The 15,755-nt window shown below is 34.4% G+C and overlaps 1 protein-coding gene across 2 annotated transcripts in view; it reads left to right on the top strand.

Annotated features, from left to right (window-relative positions):
* LOC145662498 (copper-transporting ATPase 1-like) overlaps window positions 1-15,755 on the top strand; it is a 178,241-nt gene that overhangs the window by 161,880 nt on the left and 606 nt on the right. For both annotated transcript variants that reach the window (XM_081728134.1, XM_081728133.1), the window contains exons 18-19: window positions 4,622-4,692; window positions 9,029-9,194. In XM_081728134.1, coding sequence (XP_081584260.1) covers window positions 4,622-4,692; window positions 9,029-9,194 — 237 coding nt within the window. The remainder of the gene's footprint in view (window positions 1-4,621; window positions 4,693-9,028; window positions 9,195-15,755) is intronic.

Below are 15,755 nucleotides of genomic sequence, written 5' to 3'. Positions count from 1 at the left end.
TTCTCACTACTTAGAGTTTAAATCGATCAAAGCTGTAAGAGGTGAACTTAAGAAATATGAAGGTATACTCGGTATGTTGGATTCCACAAACAATAGCCAAGAAAAACTCTTGTAGCGTAATGTAAGGAGCGCTATTAATTGTGGGCAAGTTGAGCTGTGTGTTATGCACAGACAACTTGAGTTTCTCTCTCAAGGGAGGAACCCTGAATGTATACTTCTTTCGCGCACGTAGAGCGTGGAACAAACCAGAGAACATTATTTAGAGATCAATTGCGGGATGGTAGTATCATCCAGAGGAGTAACAGAGAAGGAAAAAATAGTAGCAGCAGAAAAATTCTAAAGGAACGGAAAGAATAGAGAGAAGTGAAGTATAAAAGGAAAATCAAATTAAAGTCTCGAATTTGTGTTAAAGAGTGGGAATGAAATTCTTTGTGAAACTAATTCCTATATATTTATTAATATATGCAGACTGAAAATAAAATCTATGATAAATACCAAAAATGGAAAAGTTCGGTATAATGTCAAAATGTGGATTATGTGTCTAACACTCCACAGTTAAAATAGGCCTATCTACAGTGTATTCACAGTGTAAGTAGTTCAAATAATTTCCAAAAGAATGCTCGTGGACCTATGTGCCACCAGTTCTGAAGTAAAATCTGGGCATTTACTCAACATTTCCATTTTGGCACTTAGCACGCATTTTATAATCAGTCTACATATAACCTAAGCAATTTCTAAAGTTACGCAACAGATTTAAAGGAGATGAGAAGATTAAGACATCCTGTAGATAATATTAAACTAAATGAACATTCACACAGAGCATTGTGACAGAAGAACATGTAACAGAATACTAAAAAGCGGTAAATACATTTAAAGGTGTGTTTCCCCTGACAGAAGTCCCCAATACAGCAGTGTAACAAACGTTAAGAAAAATGTTTTAGTAATAGCAGATAATAAGGGAAAAGTCTCAATTGCTATTACTATATTATTTTCTGTCTGCTGATGCTTACATTTGGAGTACAAAAATGTAACTCGTTTACAATCAATTAAAATTTAGTTCGAATTTTTATAAGTTGACAACTTAATACAAACAAAAGTTGTTTTAGGCATGCGTCATTTTCAAAATAAATGTCAAATGACAAACTCCAAATATTCAATAATATTGATCTTTTAACTGTGTAAATGCGAGTGTCGCACTAGCAATATTACATTATCTACTGAATAAAATCAGAACATTGAGAGAAAACTTAATTTGAATCCAAAATAAATATAGGTAAGTGAAGAGTCGCCATACGTAAGAGTGTAAACGTAATAAAATATTCTAAAACTGAATTGCACAAGCTTGATTTATTCAAAAATCAAGTTTAATGTCTTCAAGTTTACAATGCGAGATTTATGAAAAATACTCGAAATCACGTAAAAAAAATCGTATTTACTTCCTAAAATGTTGCTTATTTTTAAACAGTCTTTCTTAATACTAATCCTATCATAACTGGCCTGTTGATTTTAACTATTGCAACGACAATCGTGAAAAGGCAAGTATTATTGTGATGCAAATTGTTTCCTCCTCAATGAAACCAGCAGCTTTTCCATTAAGTAATTAATCAAAAAATTGGCATAGCTCAGCAGAGATGTTTTATCAATTGGGAGATAATCATGAGCTTTTACATCCCAAAAATTGAAGCTACAACCTTTCAGCAAACTTCACAATAGACAAGTTCTTCTTTGCAGATGTAGAATCTGGATGTTGTTTTATTGCTTTTCATTTCTGAAATGAAGCTGTAACTTTTTTTATCAGTGGTTATGAATTAACACATAAATTACTTGGAGTTTTCTTAAAGTTGGATATTTATATTCTGATTCCTTTTTGTTCAAATCTCAACACTCACGTAACATCCATAATAGGAACTCCTATATACATAAGGGGAGCTACGGTATATGATATGTATATTATAAATGGGCAGAGAAGCCTAATAGGGATCCAGGAAACGTTAATATGTAAATTAAGATAACGAAGTGTAATAACAATCAATCAGATGTAATGAAACTGGAACTTTTCACTATGAATGGTAATGTCTGCACATGTAGAGTTCATTTTGTGAATGTCTCCTTACAGAAAGATCACATTTGGATTATCTCCGAGATATATATATTCACTACTCTTCACCACAACCTTATCCACGTCGATATCCCTTTGATCCAATTGACTTCCAATCTCCACACTTAAACCTGCAATCTTTCTCAGCTTGACTGACAATCAAGACCTTACATTCCCCATCACAACTGATAGCATTCTATCTGTGACCAATAGAAAACGTAACAGTGCACCTGGCATGGAAAATATCTCTTATTAGCATATTAAAGAGGTCCCCTATACCATCCTCCATTTTTGACCATATTTTTCACGTTCATACTCCGGACAGGTTTCTTTCCTATTATATTTTACAATGTCCTAAACTTTATCGATTCCGAAACCTGTCAAACCTGGCGACCTTCTGTCTTCCTACCGCCCTATTCAGTTAACTAGTACATTCAGCAAAATTTTCGAACGAATCTTAGTTAACCGTCTCCACACTGATTGCATGGTCCGTCGCTTCTGTCTCTTTATCAAGCCGACTGGAGTTCAGTATTAATGATCAACTGCTTCGCCTTGTCAATCATATTTACAACCAATTTCATTGCATGAAGTGTTCTTGTCTTGTATGTTTCAACTTAGAGAAAGTATTTGACATTGTTTGGTACTACGGCCTGTTTACAAACTGAGTAAATACAATCTTCCGCTTAGCTACATAGGACTTATATTCAATTTTATCACTGGGCACATCCTACATTCCCATCAACCATGCATTATCTAATCCCGTGTTCTTTCATTCAGGTGGGCCACAAGGATCTGCTTTGTCTCACTCCTTTGCATCCGTTATGTTACAGATCTTCCACCTCTTCCAGCCACCATAAGTTCTTTCCAATATGCGGACGACACTGCATTTCTGGCACTTGGAAAAACCATACAATAAATAAACAGATATCTTCAGGCAGCTATCTATCTATTCTCATTCTGGTTCCTCAAATGTAAGCTTAAGATCAACGCCGAAAAATTCAAGTAGTTGTTCTGTATCTCTTAGCAAACATACAAAAGTTCACCACAATCCAACCCTGCTGAATGTTAACGTTTAAGGAAAACGAATTCATCCTTCCAACACAGCAAAATATTTCGGGCTTCTCTTGGAGAAACATCTCGCTCGGAGACCCTATTTAAAGTCTCTTTTGACCAAAGCCTGTAATCGAATCACTCTACTTCGTCGTTTGGCTAGCACCAACTGTGGTCTCACTTTTACAGTTCTCACCATATAAAGTATTTCTTTGATCAGTATTAACCTATGGATTCACTACCTAGATATCTGCAGCATCTTTCTTTTGCAAAGAATTACAAATTCTAAAATGAATTGTAGTACGCCACGCCTTCAGAATTGCTTATCGCATATCCTTACCCAGCCCTACTGCCGACCTATATAGTCGCTTTACTTTTTCCACACTTCTTTCATACACAGAATATCTTCGTCTGAAATATATCGCTCACCGCCTAACGGTGAACCGTCCTCAACTCATGAACATAGTACATACTACAGCCGACTTCGTCACTCTCCCACCATTACGAACCACCCGCCTCTCTCTGCTCCACTCTGTAACGTTATACAATACCCCGGCCACCCTGACACTCCTCTTCTCGATGTATTTCACCTCGATATCCATTTATATTTCATCTTCCCATCATATCATCCACAGTAACCTTAATGTACTCATTCTTACATCAATGGCCCGGGTTGCCTCGGGACGAGAAGATAACCTCACTCCTCATTCTAAGACAACCTAGTGTTATGACGTGTGTTACACATATACATTACTTTCATATCTCCCATACATGTCACCTCCTACCGTATGTTTATGATCTCAAGATCATAAAAGCCAACAATAAATAATTAAAGAAAGGAGACAAATAAATAAATAAATAAATAAATCACACTTATTCCAGCAAAAGTATAGTATAATCTATTTTACTTAGTACCTCTTCCCGAGTGGGTAAGGATGGCTTCCGCTAGAAAAAATCACAAAAAAAATGGTTTGTGATATAACAAAACTAAAATCTTACTAAGAATGCTTTGGACCACAGTTCAAGATATGTATTTACAGATATCTCCCCCTCCCGAACTTTTCCAGAGCTGTAGATAATTTTGGTGCATGAGGGAAATCTATTCGCAGCATTAGTTGGATGTTGTAATACAGAATATGGCGCAATATCCTACAATCTGAAAATATCACTCCTATCAGGAGATATCAAAGGCTATTCCATACTAAACTTAGAATAATTGCACGTTGTTTTTTGCTAAGAGGAAGTGAAACATATGTTCTTCCAAACTGCATTGATACAGTACCATTGTATTGAAAGTGTTTCCTTCATTGATATATCGTTTGCAGTTATATTGTTTTCATTCCCCTTTTACATATCTATACCTATTCATACAACACAATACGAATCTTAAGACAACATAGTTCTTGCTACTAATTTTAATATATTTTGTTAATATGTCGTTTTGATTGTAATATATATTTAATATTTTTTCAGCCTTGGATGGCAGCAGGTGCAATGGCTTTAAGTTCTCTTTCGGTTATTGGCTCGTCACTTCTTCTTAAATTGTAAGTTTATTACTACGTTGTATTATATGCAATCATTAGTTCTTTTTACATTATTCTTAATAGTTTTGAATGAGGAGAGATTTAAATATAGTTCTCAATAGTGGAATATAATTGTTTCGAGCATGTTATTAGGTTTCTATCAAAATGAACGAATTAAAGAAAGAATCCCATTACAAAACTCTTGTTCGAAGGATTTTCTAACATGTTAGATCATATTTACGGCGAACTTAAATAACGATAAGCAAATGTGCGTTTCAGAATTTCTACAAAACAAATAACTATTGGATTACCTACAATCCGATCATATTAATGTTTCTTAAACATTTAATATAGGCATGATGTGATATTTGAAGCAATTGAGTATCCTTAAGGAAGGAGTATAGGTTTTAAACATATGCATTTCTGGGATGATTGTGTAAATTTTCAACATACTTTTAAACATGTTACAGATTTCTTAAACGTGCCCATGATATTCTTGTACATTTGGAGAGATATTTATATGTTTGGCAAAAGTACTTTACTTCCAGTGAATAGGCTACCACACAATCATAGTACAGAATACACGAATTGTAACTAGTATTAGCATAATATTTTACGTAATATATAATATATTCGCATTAAGTAATTACATTTCCATTATCTAGTAGATCTGAAAAAAATAATCACTAACGATTTGTCATATTTGTCATGGATCTCATTTTGATTCATCTCTACAACACAAAATTGGACTATCACAATTAGCTCGGACAATAATTTTCCAAATATGTATTGTTGTAATATACATGTAGAATAATGTTAATTTTACAGTAATATACAAGAAACTGAACAAAAATAGCATTTATGGTAAATGTAATTAAATGTTATGTATCAGTAATTCTCTATCTGTTTGGAGACATTTTTTCTTGCCTTGCACTCCGTTAGCATTTTATTTTCATTATATGATCATGTTGAAAATACATCGTTACTAGAGCTCGGATTTCCATTATCTAAAAACATTCATGTTCTAAATAATAGCAAAATATGATCTAAATTATAATCTAAAACGACGCAAATTCGTGCTAGTACAGTACTTAACTTTTGGCATCTTGAAAGTAAACAGTGATGCCTTGTCCCTGACAAGAAAAAAGTTATAAGGAATGTCAAATATATCTCATACTCGAAAATGGTCCACTCAGTGTAGAAAATAAAAAGAAATAAGTAGGTCTATTACAAATTCAAAAATAAAAGGACCTAGTCTCATCAGAAGTACCAGTGCTGATTTCAGGGTATGGATCAGGGGAAAAAAATTCTCAATATCATATCTCAGACCGTACTTAATGTGAATTACTGGTATCTGCCCCGGATGTGGATGCAAATATTTTCCACCAAAGTTTGTGCAGTTGATGGGAAGGTAATGGTGAGTTGAACAGCGAAGGATATAGAACGTTTTACGCAGACAATGAAAAGGTGGTCATAATGATGTGAGAATAATTCTTGGTTAACGCTTAAAAGAGAAAGTAGAAGAAGTTATAGACAAAGAGAAGAGGGGTGCATGTGCAATAGTAATTTATGATTTCAGTGCAATTGTGGGAGAAAAATAGGAATGGAATGTCGTAGGTAAATATGGTTCAGTTTCAAATAATGAAAGAGGAGATGGACTGGCCAATTTCTATCGACAAAATTCAGTAGTAATTGGGAATACTCTGCTCAATCAGCACAAGAGAAAAAGATATACATGGAAATCCTCAATAGATGGCCGAAAATATCAAATAGACTATATAATTCAGGACAGGTATTGGAATAGCTTGAAAAGCGCGAAGGTCTTCCCGGGACCGTCATTTTTTAAAATCATAACCTTTTGCTGTACTAAGCAGGTATTCAACTGAGAAATGTAGGCAGAAGAAAAATAGGCAACAAGATGAAGAAAAATGCACGAACGAGGAAAGCACATGTGCAGCTACTAACAGACGATGAGAGCATATTAAACTTTTCATATAGCAAGCTGCTGAAAAAGTAGTAGGTTACCGAGAACACAAAACGTCTAAGAAATCATGGGTTACAGGACAGATGTTGAAGAAATTGAGAAAAAGGAAGGTGTGGAAACATTGATACAGAAGAAGGCAGAAAGATATGCAGGAGGTTAAACAACGAAGGGAAACCATGTGAAGAACCGTTACCCTCACATTGAACAGTATTCTTCTAAATCCCATTACATGAAAGCAAATATTTTAAAGAAGAGAAGTTGGTAAATATATCTCTAAGTAAGAAGTGCAATTCTTCTAAAACTGGCAAAAACTGCTTTCATATCACTTAAGGGGCACATATGATCTTTAGCTAATATATAATTCAAATATGCAGTTATATGACCAATAAAAAGTATAGTTTCGTGTTCACGAAAATCAGAAATGTGTTTATATTTAATTGACATATAAAAGAATGCCAGGATGAAAATAGAACACGTCATAAAATCCGACCATTAGTCATTATATATATATTTGTTGTCATTTATACTCGCCTTTTTCATACATTTGAACAAAGAGGACAAGCTTACCGATTATTGATTTATGATTTCATGTTTGTGCTGTTTTCGTTTTATGGATCTGTAGTATACATTTGAGAATATGAAAAAAATGTGAAATAAATAATAGTAGATGAATTTCGGCAATGTACTCAACACAGCAGTGAAGCAGATACATACATTTACGATTATACAAAATGAAACAAACTCTCTATATATAAGTTCAGATGAAGATACACATTACGTTGTAATACCTATTTCAAATGAGAAGTAACTTATTTCAAAAGCTTTACATAGGTAATGAATGGATATTCGAAGTAAAGTTGATCCGAATATTATGTGATTTGAGATATTTCATGATAGTAACTAATTAGCTGTTGAGACAAAACCATGTTAGTTTTTTTTTATTTTTTTTTATCATAGTTTCTAAGAGGAGAAAATCAAGCAAAATTAACGATCTTCAATCATTCTATACCTACATTCTTTCTTTCTTTCTTTCTTTCTTTCTTTGAGTTTAACGTCCCACTGTGCAGTCGCCCCTTGTCAGTCTGAAAGCTCAGATAACGCACTAATTAATGGTGTAATTGGGGATGTCAGAACTGACAAGTTGCGTCCAGGATTTTGTAAACATTGAATCTGGTAGAGCATAAAGTACAAGATCTGACCTGGGTTGCTTACAAATGAAATTGAGCATGTACAAAAGAAACAGATTGTGATGTCGAAGGGGTTGAAAAGGGTGAGAAGGGAGTAACTTTTAGAATTGATTAATCTACTTGCACTTACTTGTAAATCTCGGTGTTTCCTCCCCAACGATTCTTCCAGTGGATTGATGTCCGTCCATCCTTCTCTCTGGTCTACTGGGCGTCCAGGTAGTCGTGTGTTAAGGGTCTGCAAAACCCTGGCAGGAAAGCTAGCGTTGCGAAAACAGTAAATTTAATCAATATCGAAATCGCTCTTTAACGAAATGTCCATGTAGTTGATAGCTATAACGTCTGCTAAGACAAGGTGCTCTCTAGGTTAGAACAAGGTAAACTTCTCGTAACTCGGAATTGTAGCTAGTGCTCCTACATGTTGACTCGTCTCTCATACGATCCGGACTGCCTCTTCCTAAAAGTCTCTCAATCGTTTTGTTCGATGTCCCTTCCGGGTTAATATCCTGGGTCGTTGACTATTTCTTCAGTCTCGATGAAAAGTGCGTGCTCATAGATTAACCAAAGGTGAGGTGATGATAGGAATGCTGACAGGAAAACAATCTGTCGTTTTTATTGATTAAGAAATTACATGTGTTGAAGGAATTAAGAAACAGCAAGAAAACTTCCTTGTAAGAAAATTAAATGAACTTAGAAAAAAAATGAAAAGTGATTCAACTTTAAATAAACGATGATGCTTTTTACTGCATAGAATTTTAAAATAAAATGTCCCAAAGTCCGAAATAAAATCCTTCATTATGTGTCGAAATACACATATCTTCACACCACGGTTATGCACCGAGGCAAAAGAGAGACTATGATGAATAAACTGATGGAATGGAGAAAGAGGGAAAAAATGGGAGTACCTCAAGAAAACTCACTCATACAATGTTTGTCTATCACAAAACCCACTTGGCTCGAGTTGGGATCGAACCAGGGAACCCACACATCAGAGATGGGCGCCCTATCACTGAGTCACTGTGGCCTACACTACGTGAATTAGAATTAGAATAATACTATTAAATCATCTGCACTGAAGTGTTTTGTTTCTAATTTACGTTTTTAGGCTTGTAAGACAAGGAACAATCTGTTTTACAGCATAGCTTGATAGGAATGAATATATATATATTACTTTTTTCTTTTCTTGCAGATACAAAAAGCCATCGCATGAAAAACTTCGTACAAAGTCGTACCTAAACATAGTTAAAACTGGAAGATCTGAACTAGAATCTGTTTCTCTTCATTATGGTTTTGATGTTCCTTCCGATACTTTTCTGGCAGGAGCTTCAACTACAAAGGACGCTAAGCAAAAAAAGGTGAACTTGCCTTTTTAATATTGTTATCTATTGTGTGGTGTGAATATTTTCATCAGCCATTAATCTGGTAATACCCTTGTTAAGTCTCAATACATGATTTGGCAAACATGTATATATATATATATATATATATATATATATATATATATATATATATATATTATCTTTGCTATATATGAAAGAAAATTCCCCCTTAATGCAGTGAACATCACAAGGAAGGGTTGGGAGTGAGAGGGCAGTTTCATTTATCATTCATTTGTATATAAAAATACATATTCATACAAAACCCAATTTGTCGGACTTGTTCTGTAAATCAAACACCATTCCTCATATGAAGAAATTAAAGCACATGGTACTATTTCCACTGACTAGGGAAGGTCGCAGGGTATTACTCTGACTTTATATCGATACTATGCTCAATCGATTCGTTTTTACATATGAAACAATTACGCAAATGGAGAAATCCTTTCTCGCAAGCATGTTTAAACTACAAGGTTAAAAGTTCAAAATTGAACAGATTCTGCAAGAAGTTTGAAATAACTATTTTTGAAACGCACGTTTCAAATTATTTATTGGGAGATTTTCTTGGGTGCTCAGCACACTGGTGAGGTCAAAACGTACGCACTTCGGAAGATAAGGGCTCTTATTAAGGAGGAGGTGAAGGGTAATAGAGTTTTACAACTTGCAAATTGACTTCTGTTTGGCACATCAATAAAATGTATTTTTCACCCCTATTCGACTGTATTGCCATTCAAATGTCACTTTCCCATGTGGCTACCATCAAATTGAACAATGACATTTGTCTCCGAAACGTTTGGCCGCTGAACTAAACAGGACTCCGAACCCAGTTGGCCTCTGCTTATGCATTGTAGAAGACGGTATGTCAATATCTTATTGCTAACCTTTTTCTTTTAAATTTTCAACAGATTTTATGGCGATTGTCGGAAGATAGTGACCAAACTTCAGAGAATATTTTACGATATTCGGCGATAAATGTGGCCAAATAACAAACAATCGGCTAGCGACGATGTATACAAACATTGGTTTTCTCTAGAATAAAAGCCACCTTGTTCACAGCTTTGAGCGCAAATTACCCCTAATCTATTATTATTATTATTATTATTATTATTATTATTATTGTTATTCGGCTTATTTTATCGCTGAATATCTTAAATATTACCTGGAGTTTGGCCAATATCTTCCCACAATCAGCATTTCAATTCACTGAAAACTTTAAAAAAAAAAGAAGAAAAAGAAAAAAATGGGAAGCAATGATGTATTGAAACACCGCATAAACATAAGCTCACAGGTTCGGAGTCTTCGGAGTACCGCTCAGGATAGTTCGCGGCCGGCCGTTCTGGCGCTGCGCGATCTGTTTGAAGCACCAATTCCGCGTGATTGACTACAAAGGAAATGCCGGTGGTGTAAACTGATATTCGTATTCACTGTGGTGGATAATTTATTTGATTTAACTACATTTTAACAATAAACTGATTTTTCTTTTCCACATATGATACTATGCTGTAGTGTGCAAAGTGCAAACCTTTTGCTGGACAGCTGATGTGGGCAAAACAACACATTGGTGACAGAGCCTCTTGAGAAAATATCGGTCTCACTCCTACCTACAGAAGGCAAGAACATCACAATATAATTATCACAAGATTAATTATGAATAACACGACGTTCTTCATTGAATTTCGCATGCCTGGCAAACTGTTTCGGAGACAAAATGTCATTGTTCAGTTTGAAGGTGGCCACACAGGAAAGGGATATTTGAATGACAATACAGTATAATAGGGGTAGCAAAAACATTTTATTAGCTTATCGACTTCGTGTGCCAAACAGGAGGCAATTTGCAAGTTGTAAGACGCCATTACCCTTCATCTCCTCCGCAATAAGTGCTTTATCTTGCAAACTGCATATTTTTGACCTCATCAGTGTGCTGGACACCCAAGTAAACACCCCAATATAAAAAATGAAGCGTCTCTCTGATGAAATGGTTACTTAAAAACTTTTTGCAAAACCTGTTCAATTTTGAACTTTTTACGTTCGTAATTCAAACACATTTGCGATCGAGATTTATCCATTTGCGTAATTTTTCATATGTAATAAAGAATCGATTGAGCATAGTATCGATATGAAGTCAGAGTAACACCTCACAACTTTCCCTAGTGTCATACTATATTTTCTCTCATGTATTTCCATGAAAAGAACAATTCAGCACTAGAAGGTGCCGATCCCAAGCTCCCTGTAATTAGTAATGGTTGGTGTCAGGAAGAGCATCCGATCGTTAAAAACGAAGAAGCAAAGAAAGTAAAAATATTTCAATTTAACGTCGTTCCACGATTATGCTCTTTAGGCTAAGGGAGATAATGATTAAGGCAGTAAATGATGATGAAAGAAATGGTGGAATGAGATTGTAGGAGGAAATGGGAGTACCCGAGAAAACCCATGGACACAATGTTGTTCATCACAAACTTACTTGTGTCTGGATCGAACCAGGGATCGCAGGGATCGAACCCACGCATCGCAGGTAAGCGCTCTACGACTGAGCCACTGTACCTCTAAGAAAAAGAAACAACCTGCCAGAACCATAACGGGAGATTGAATTGGAGAAAGCAAAATATGTCAAAATAGACAATGGATCTTTTGTGCGAAATTCAAAAACGAGAACCGATTTTCCTTTTTCCGATTAGTGTTCGCCCTAAAAGCCAATGATTGGTACACATACTTTACAACAAATTACTGCTATGTATCGTTAGAGGTCTAGACTCCCCAGATAAAACAAAAATACAGATAAAGCATAAAAAAGTCAATTTTAATGACAGCTAAGAGTTGCACATTTATAGCTTGCACAATTTGAATATTATTTTTAAAAAATGCTTGTATTTTTAGTACAGGCATGTCGAACTCTACGATTTTTTGCGTTTTCCCCCTCCCCTACCTCGCATGATGAAGTAAGGGAAAGGCAGTCTTGGGAAGTAACATAACGCAAGTAACGATTCCTAATAACACGTTATATCTTCCCAAAGTAACTGTAACGGTAACGCTTTACAAATTTTTGAGTAACGTACCTAGTTTACATTACTTTTTTGCTTCACATTTCGGATGAGTAACTATAATATATGTATATTTTTTTCGGAAACAAACGTTTCTTTCCTATAGTAAATTTCTCAGAATGGAGCAATGGAGCATGAACTAGGCCTATGTCGGCAGTCAGTCACCGGCACACAGAGAAACAGATAAGATCTTAGTGTCATTGCTGTTTTTAGAAGGTAAGTATAACCTCAGGGAAATAACGTGTACTGATTTCAAGAACCTGAAAGATTTTGTCACAGCTTAAAATCAATACATTCAGTGATTGAACTGCGAGAGTAATGGTGGTCTAATTTACTTTGGTTGGTGTTGTTGTTATAAAGATGAAGAACGAAAATATTTTACTGTTCGAACATTTGAAAAAATACTTTTTCTTAAAAGCTGACGATGAGGATGATAGTGGACAAAATTTAAAAATAAAGTGTCAGAAGTGCCTCGGCAGGAAATATTTGTCAACAGCCAGCAGTTCGTCCACAAATTTGAGTAAGCATCTAAAGTTTTAGAGTAGATCGAAACAGCACCCACACAAACATTTGGGATCAACCTATTGTCCATATGTTAATAATTTGTTTACGCGTGCTCTTACTAATATTATATTAATGCTTTTTTCAATATTTCATTTTTGTATAGTGCTATTCTGTTATGGAGACTTTAGAAATAGCAATTACTTCAAGAAAAAAAGTTTCAATTGCAACAAAGTAAGAAAAAGGATAAGATTTCATTTTCTCAAGAGATTAAATAAAGAAATGTATATTGAGTGTAGGTTAAGTAGAAGGTTGATTGGTTATCGTGACAATGATATAGTGATTTTCTACGATATACTCTTTCAACTTGAATAAGTAGATTTTAAATTAGTCAGTAAAACGTCAAAACTTTAATGTAAAATCATTATAATATGTTTTATTTGTCAACAAAAATGTTTTTACAATATGCTACAGGAACTGCAAATAGTGCAACACACACACACACGCTGTAAAACATCTTACACTTTTTGGATCAAAAGCTCTTCGATCAAAAATTTTCCTGTACGCCTTATATCTGGAGAACTACATATAGTGTAGCCAACCCGAAACGATCATTTAACTCAGTATGATGTGGTTATTCCGTAGAAAACAAGAAAACTCGATTTAGGGGACGTTCAAATAGTTTGTGGCCCCTGATTCAAAAACTAATTATCGGCCAATACCGCAATCTTTTGATGCATTTTTTGGATCATTCCTAAAATTCTTGGCCAAGATTGCAATCTTTAAATCCATTTTTTATCATTCCTAAAATTCTTGTTGTGCGCCTAGTGTGAAGTGTGTACAAAACGTGTGAGAAATGTGCACGACTTGCATCTTGGAAGTTTCTGCACGTTTCTTACACATTTTGTATACAATATACTCTCCTGTTGCACACATACGTAAAAGAAGTGATCAAAAGTTGTTGCAATTTACGCGTACAAAAAGTGAATTTTTTTACAGCGCAATATAGCATTTCAATAATAGCGCATTTTTTGTAGTTGTTATTACTGTGGATATGTTTGATGGGTGCCATAATTAACGATGTACAGTTAGGGGTTAATATGAATAAACTGTGACTGATGAGCAGGCCTACTTTATTACTAGAAGTAACTGTCCACATGAAAGGATATGACAACGCTAGTATTATCAACGTACAGTTCTAAACATTTACAATGATTGGGAAAAATCATAATGTGCAATAATAATAATAATAATAATAATAATAATAATAATAATAATAATAATAATAATAATAATAGTAGTAATAGTAGTAGTAGTAGTAGGATGAGGAGGAGGAGGAGGAGGAAAAATTGAAATAATAAGATTTTTTTGTATTTGTCAAAGTTTTGGACCTAAGGTTAACGCATTACTTGTGTTTCTTTCAAAGTAGGTTAACAGTTAGTTTCCTCGGGCAGGTAACGCGTTACATTTTAAGGGAAAGTAAATTAACTTGTAATGCGTTACATTTTAAGGGAAAGTAAAGTAACTTGTAATGCGTTACATTTTAAGGGAAAGTAAAGTAACTTGTAAGTTGTAATGCGTTACATTTTCACAACTAACTTACCCAACACTGGGGAATGGTTGGTGACATTTCGTAAGAAAGTCCATCCCATGAGAATCATGTGTATCGAGTTTTATTAAGATATATTAATAAATAAATTTAAGAGAGTTATGAAAATGCACAGGACCCCAAGTTTGGTTGCCAGTATAGGTAACAAAAATATTTCCCAAGAAGGATGTATCAGGCTGACGAAAAAAAGCAATATTCTAATATCCTATATTTTAAAATAAGTCAATTTTTTCTTATGCAATATTGTTAATAGTAGAAACAAATGACCATACGTAATTACGTTCGTGAATATGTAAGCACTTCTAAGCTATTCAGTTTTTTGCGTCTCGTGTAAAATTTTATTTTTGTTGCTTGTGACCTTTCTGAAAACTGTGGTTCAAATAGGTAGAGGATTGCATAAAAATACTTACCATTGATAAGTTTTGTTTAAGATTCAGAAAATTACACTTAAATTAGTACACAACATAGCACGTTTAGTGAAGCGTCACCGTTTATGTCAAAGGCTGAAGAAGACTGATGAACTCAAATGAATTATTATGGAAGAATTGGTGGGCTGAGATTATGCTAATAAACGGAAGAACACTAGAAAAACACAGCTTTGTTCTCTGCCACAAGTTCTCATGGCCTGAAATGAAACCAAGGACACTTCACTTCTAATCTGAGATGAGCGCTCTTCCACTGAATCACCTTGTTTTTTCAAGTCATTACGAATTTATTTGTTAGGAAAAGTAGTTTTGACTTTTGCTGTACAATTATAGTATTTGTTGCAACAGTTCCTCCTCGTCTCTTTAGGGTGAAAGATTTTATTCTTTCTTCGACATATTACGTATGTTTTATGATGTATACGCACGGTTGAACAAAAACTGAGGCACACGTGAATTGTTTCAACTGTTTTAAATCCTTTTTTTTACATTGTATAGTATTGTTCAAAAATATCACTGCACACTACTCTATCATAGGTTATATTCTATTAACTGCGAGCAGGAAATTTAATACTTTGACTTGAAGTAAGGATTGCAATTGAACGGAGAAGATTTATGTTTTGGTATGAATGAACTTCATTGGATAAATAAGGATACAACTCTTTTTAAAGAGAAGTGGGTAGTAATATTTTTAACAAGACTGTACATTACATATAATAGCAAAATACATTCTTCTTCATGTATTATATAAATTGAAGTATTGTCTAATTGGCAATGATGCTTAAAGGAGAAACTGCAAACAGTCTCATTTTTATACTTATTGATTGTACTTTTATCGTATGGGTACCTAGGATAGATTTACATCTTTGTAAATGGTTCATATTAATATTTCTGTGTATATAGTTTTCCTAAAGTTTTACTCTGTATATATTCTTTCCAACTAAATGAACATTTCTACATTTCACAAATG

This window comes from Thermobia domestica, chromosome 10 (assembly GCF_964235325.1).
Source record: "Thermobia domestica chromosome 10, izTheDome1.hap1.1, whole genome shotgun sequence".
In the NCBI taxonomy this organism is placed as follows: domain Eukaryota; kingdom Metazoa; phylum Arthropoda; class Insecta; order Zygentoma; family Lepismatidae; genus Thermobia; species Thermobia domestica.
This window is presented reverse-complemented; position numbering and strand designations above follow the sequence as displayed.